This window comes from Euphorbia lathyris, chromosome 3 (genome assembly GCF_963576675.1).
Source record: "Euphorbia lathyris chromosome 3, ddEupLath1.1, whole genome shotgun sequence".
Taxonomy (NCBI): Eukaryota; Viridiplantae; Streptophyta; class Magnoliopsida; order Malpighiales; family Euphorbiaceae; genus Euphorbia; species Euphorbia lathyris.
In genome coordinates, this window is record NC_088912.1 from 17853724 (window position 1) to 17859567 (window position 5844).

The window sequence follows — 5844 nt, forward strand, 5'->3', positions numbered from 1 at the left end:
GAAAAATGTAATGTAAAGCTCAATGCAAAGATCATAGACCTCAGCACGCTTCTTTTTTTCTTCCAAATAATTACCAGTAAAAGCCTCTACAACAAATTCTGCCATAATATTTCATCCCTACAACAAAGCTACACCCGGCACAAGGATATGCCAAAGTACGCAACACACTACAATCTAGCACAATCCTCACATGTTCATATTATTCCAAGAAAGAAAAGAACTTCCTCACATGTTCATATTATTCCAAGAAAGAAAAGAACTTCATTTAGTAAAAAAACAATAAAACGACCATCAAAATCTTTTTGGGAAAAGATATATTATCATACCAAGCTTACAAGCTTGGAATTAATAAATAATAAATTAATAAAGAACAAGGACCAGCCTGAGAGGGTCAACAAATTAAATACAACACATTCCCTGGAGAAACAAAACAGAGGTTTGGACTGGGATGTAATTCAATTCAAACCTCTAACTAGAGCAACATAGTAAGTAAAACTTTTCTGTAAAGTAAAGCCCCCAATTTTTATGGTAAGACAAACTCAAGCGACAAATTACAGCAACAAGATGTAGTTACCTATAATAACCCCTATTATCTTCTTGACAATAATAATTCAAAAAGATCGGCGAGTGTATATTGGAACCAACCACTTACTTAAAGAGAGATTCAAAGATCTTCCTTCAACAAAGAATTTTAACTCATGCTTAACAAACAGCCTACCCCAAGATTTTCCTTTTCTGAAGTATTGTTTTTTGTTTTGTTTTTCACAAACATTTTATCCTCAGCTAGATGTAGGCTTAGCAGTCACCTTCTTAATAGCCTCAGCATATGTCCTGTGTTGATAAGTGAGGGTTGATTCCAGTAAATCCCATAATGATGTCTTTGGGTTCCAACCTGAAATATACATAACCAACCAGTGTCAAATATGGAGCCTTGGTTCATGGTGAGTATAAGCAAAACAGGAAAAGAAAAGGCTTAACACAGTGTCCAGCCCACCAACTCGCACACTAATGCCTAATGACCACATAAACTTTCAAAACGGCCTTTTCGCCTCATCTTGCTTAACTTGCCATAACTAAGCCCTTATTTCCACGCAGCGGTACCACACCCTCATGGAATTTTGACAGTTTAAGCAAATTGAGATGACAAAAATGTCTTTCTAAAGAAGTTGAGGTGTAGAAGTGGTAATTCAAGTTATCGTGTCGTCATCGGGTCATGTAATCTACATATCCTATAAGATAATATATGATATAAAAGCAACAAAAATTACTATTGTGTCAATTTAGTCGTATTGTCTCTGTAAATAATAGTCTCAGAAATTGACATCCCTGCTGAGGTGGCAGAAGGCTCTTTTTAAGCAAGTTAAGGAAGGTGGTGGAAAAATAGTTTCAAGCAAGTTGAGATGGAAAAAAGATCATTTTGAAAGTTAGGGGGACATCATTAGGCTTTTGAGGCAAGTTGTCTATTGATTAAGACCAAAAAAAAGGGACTTAACCACAGCATACGAAGATGTTTATTGATTATAATCAGCCTTGATTAATGGGAAGTATAAGAAAAGCAGGAAAGAAAAAAGAATTAAAACGTCATACCAAGTTGTCTATTGATTATGGTCATGTCCGGAATTCTCTTATCACTATCGTCGTACCCTTCACCATAAAATTCCTTGGAGGAAACATCAACTGTTGGCGACTCTAGAGCAGGTTCATTGCTTACTTTAGAGTACACCTGTTGAGAGAAAAGACATTATCCAGGTTCAGAAGCAAGTAATTCATAACAAGGACGATATATGTGTCCTCAGAAAATGCATACCTCTGCCATCATTTCAGCAAGCTGCCTAACTGTAACTTCATTGTGAGGGTTTCCAACATTAAAAATGTGACCATTAGCCCTGGCAGGATTTTCCTACATGGATGATAACATTATTTAGCTATTCCTTGTGTCTTGAAGGGGGGTAGAGAAAATGGAAAATAAGAACAGACCAAAAAAAAAAATTAACACATACAATCATCAAGAGAACAGCATCAATGGCATCCTTGATGTAAACGAATGTTCTCTGGGATTCGCCACCATCTACGAGCTTGAGTGGCTCACGGCGTAAGAGAGCCTGGTGTGCATGAAAAGGTACATCAAAATCAATACACACAAAAGAATAGAAAACGTGATCAAACACCACAAAATCAAAATACATTTGGGAAGAAAAATTAGACTCACATTACTAAAGCAGGCCAGAACCCTGGGCACACCCTCACTTGGTCCATCAATTCCAGGAATAAAATCCATCCTGGGTCCAATCCAGTTAAAAGGTCTCACAATTGTGAACTCAAGCCCATTCTCTGCACCTTCAGCTGTGTTCACAAATAAGAAAGTTAGAAAATAAAAAATGCAGCTAAGTGTCCAAAAATCCAAAAATAGCCAGTGAAGTCAACAAGACATTACCATATATCAGCCTTTCAATCAATTGCTTTGCACATGCATACGACCACCTCTGCTTCTCAATGGAACCAAAAATGCAGGGAGATGTATCTTCTTTAAGAATGTAGTATGCGGGATCCTACAAAAAGATACCAAAATGAACACCTCATGCTTATTGCCAAGGACAAGTCTCAAATAAGATCAAACACATCAACCCCAAGCAACTCCAAAGTTCACTTCAATTGGAAAGAACAAGATATATAATGCAAATGCAGATTATTGGTTATCTTAAAATTCAAAGGTTAAAAAGAAGTACGTCTTTGCAAAAACAAGAACAGTCTAAATCGCAATACAGTAAAATATTAGACTAGAATGCTTGATGGTATAATATCCTATGTAGCAAATAAGAATGCGAGAACAAAACAGATAAATAGTACAATAACTGCATACAACTCCTAATAAAAACCAACAGCCAGATATTCAGGTCTATGCTACGTACCGAACTTATCATACATTCTAATTCACCAGTGTAAAATTTTACCATTGAAAATCTACTTAAGTAAACAAACGCCAAAAAAACACTTCAACAAACACATTGAACAAGCAAGAGTGCTGCAAAAATTGTATCCTGGGACCTAGAAGTTTTAACAGTAACCAATAGCTGGACTACCCAATAGCACAAATTAGAAACCTTAACCTATGTAACCAAAAAAAAAAAAAACAGAAACCTTAACCTATTTTAGATAGTTTCTTCAAAGCAAATCAGCAACATAATTATGAAAAGGCACAATAATGGATACATCTATAAGAATTATTCAGTGAGGAACCTATCCAAGCTTCAATAAATACTAAGAACATCCTAAAACATCAATTATAGTTTACAAGGTCATTTCATTACAGAGCATCTAAACAAATCTGGGAATTTTCGGACTTCATAGGTGATTTGAAGCTTCAAAATGTGTAATTTTAATCCCATTAAGCTCTTCTTTTGTCACTAAAAGTAACAGTTTTACTAGAATTTGAATTTATGTCACAGTCATGAACCATTGAATATCCCAATGCCATGCGATTAGTAAGTAAGGAAATCACTTGACATGCATCAATCAAACCAGATACATCTCTTTCCTGCTTTGAAGATTTCATTCAAATAACTGAACCCCTCATCCTATACAGGTCCAAAATCAATCTGTGGACATCAAGAAACAGAAGCACCACCAGCACAAGGAAATATAGATTTTAGATTCATCTCGGGATCTTGCAAGAGGCCTGACAACTAAAGAGCCTTGCATGTACATCTAAAAATGACAAAGCAGCAGGAATTATACAACCACCAAAAAACTAGAAACTTAGCTGGTAGAAGAGATCTTTCCTAAACGGACTGATTTATCTAACTAAGTACACATATTTAGAAACTGAAGGAAGTTCATATCGATATTATTACATAATTTAAGTAGTTTTTACTTCACAACAATTTTAGATCGACAAACATTCTCTCCGTATAATCACAAAAGGCTAGACAGATATAGCTAACAAAGAAGACTTATTCACAAAGTGTCGGTAAGCACCACATCTAGAATGTAAAATACAAAATAAATGAAAAGGCAGAAAGAGAAAGCTCACCTGACGAAGAGGACTATCTTTAGGAAGAAAGCTTCCAATTGTTTTACCATACACCTCACAAGTGGAGAAGTGAATTAGGCGCTTGCTATTCTCGGAACAGTACTTCACCTACACACACATCAAAATCACACATCAATTTCAACTAAAAGTTCAAATCCAAATTTTTTTAACTACTTTGCCATTTCAGCTTGATCTAGAAAATAACAGCAGCAACATAGAAATGTTGATTAAAAGAATAGTGGAAGTAAAATTTGACAAAAATGCATGCAATAATTTTGTAGAAAAAATAATTGATAAGTACCACAGGGAGCGCATCAATAAAATTGCTGTAAATCGTGTCCAATGGACGCGTATTGTAATCCGCTGGTGTACAGATCGCCGCCAGATTTATCGTCTAAAAGGACAAAAATACACCGCATTAGCGCCAAAGCAAGAAGCAATAAACAAAGTCACATGAAATGCACAAGTGAAACTAATTAGGTTCAGAAGATAAACAGAGAAACGGAAATATTACCAGATCCGACATCTTGATGAGACCTTCAAGACGAGAATCATGCTTGATGTTAATGCGGTGGAACTGGATCCGGTCACCCCAAGTAGCGCAGTCCGGCTCAAGAAGGTGCTTGATCTTGTCGTTGTAGACATCAAGAGCCAAAATCTTGTGTGGCGTCTCCGACAATATCTTCTCACAAAGGTGCGAACCAATGAAACCTCCAGCACCAATCATACAAATAGTCATCGGCTTTATCGGCCTCCCGTCCAGATCCAGTTTATTGCCCGTTGCCATTTCAGCAAAAAAAAAAAAAACACTCAAATCACCAAGAAACCCGAAGCAAAACCTCTCGAGCAAATGAAACAGGAGAACACCTTGACACCAACTCTCTATTTAATGAAGCAGCGGCGGTGCGGTGGTGGAGATTAATGTGCGCCGGGGGTTAGAGAGAGAAAGGAAGAAATGAGTGATGATGATTTTGTGATGAAGAAAGAAATGGGAAAGGAAGAGAGTATGTATAGACAGAGAGGGAGGGAAAATGACCGAGACCGAGAGGTCTACATTGATCTACATGATGAGATTATATCATACTCGCAACGTGTGAGATTGGCTTATACTCGCTGTGTATGAGAGACACGTGTGAGATGATAACTGTGGTAGTGTGGCTCGTGGAGTAGTGGATTACTACATGGATTTGGAAATGAGATTGGATCGGGGGACGGTAATGAAAATTCCTTCAGTGTCTCCTACTCTGTTGCCAGCTATAAAAAAATTTAGAGGAGGTGATCTAATTGGCATTGTTTCTTCTTAATTTATTTACGGGACTTTTGGTTTGGGGTCTTTAGGAATAGGAATGGGAGGGTTTCAGTCCTTTTTGTTCTTGTTTGTTTACAAAAAAAAAACTCATTCCCTTTATTCACTTTAGGTTAAACCATTACCCCATGCCCTCTAGGGAATTGGATTCTCTTTACCCCATTCCATTTTCTAAACATATCCAAACACATAGGGGAATTAATGGTTATTCCTTTGCTTTACTTTAGTTTCCCTTTCTTGATTCTTTTTCCCTTATCCCTTATGAACCAAACGTCCCCTTATATAATTAGAAATGTTATTAAACTATTTAGTTTTATGATTGTGCAATCTATCTATTGAATTTTCAATTTAACACAACAATTAGGATTGTCAATTAGTTGGGATTCCCCATCCCCGTTGGAGACCCGGTCCATTGGGGATGGAGAATATCCGTTTGTGATCCTCATGGAGTGGGGATGGTTTTTATTTTGTTCCCGATAATCGGAGACGGAGCGGGTATGGTTATAAG

At 36.9% G+C, this 5844-nt stretch overlaps 1 protein-coding gene across 1 annotated transcript; it reads right to left on the reverse strand.

Annotated features, from left to right (window-relative positions):
- Positions 1-285: 285 nt before the first annotated feature.
- On the reverse strand, positions 286-5024 carry LOC136223003 (UDP-D-apiose/UDP-D-xylose synthase 2). The gene is made up of 9 exons (XM_066010755.1): positions 4545-5024; positions 4332-4424; positions 4031-4138; positions 2435-2549; positions 2210-2343; positions 2001-2102; positions 1808-1900; positions 1588-1723; positions 286-892 (listed from the first exon to the last, which is right to left on the reverse strand). The coding sequence occupies exons 1-9, from the start codon at positions 4815-4817 to the stop codon at positions 780-782; spliced, it is 1167 nt and encodes a 388-aa protein (XP_065866827.1). The 5' UTR covers positions 4818-5024; the 3' UTR covers positions 286-779.
- Positions 5025-5844: the final 820 nt, after the last annotated feature.

Excerpts from the sequence above, each read along its gene's own strand:
- LOC136223003 (XM_066010755.1), bottom strand. The coding sequence starts at position 4,817 with ATGGCAACGGGCAATAAACTGGATCTGGACGGGAGGCCGATAAAGCCG. Across the intron at positions 4,425-4,544 it reads TCATCAAGATGTCGGATCTG|ACGATAAATCTGGCGGCGAT; the intron begins GTAATATTTCCG and ends TTGTCCTTTTAG. Across the intron at positions 1,901-2,000 it reads ATGCTGTTCTCTTGATGATT|GAAAATCCTGCCAGGGCTAA; the intron begins GTATGTGTTAAT and ends TCATCCATGTAG.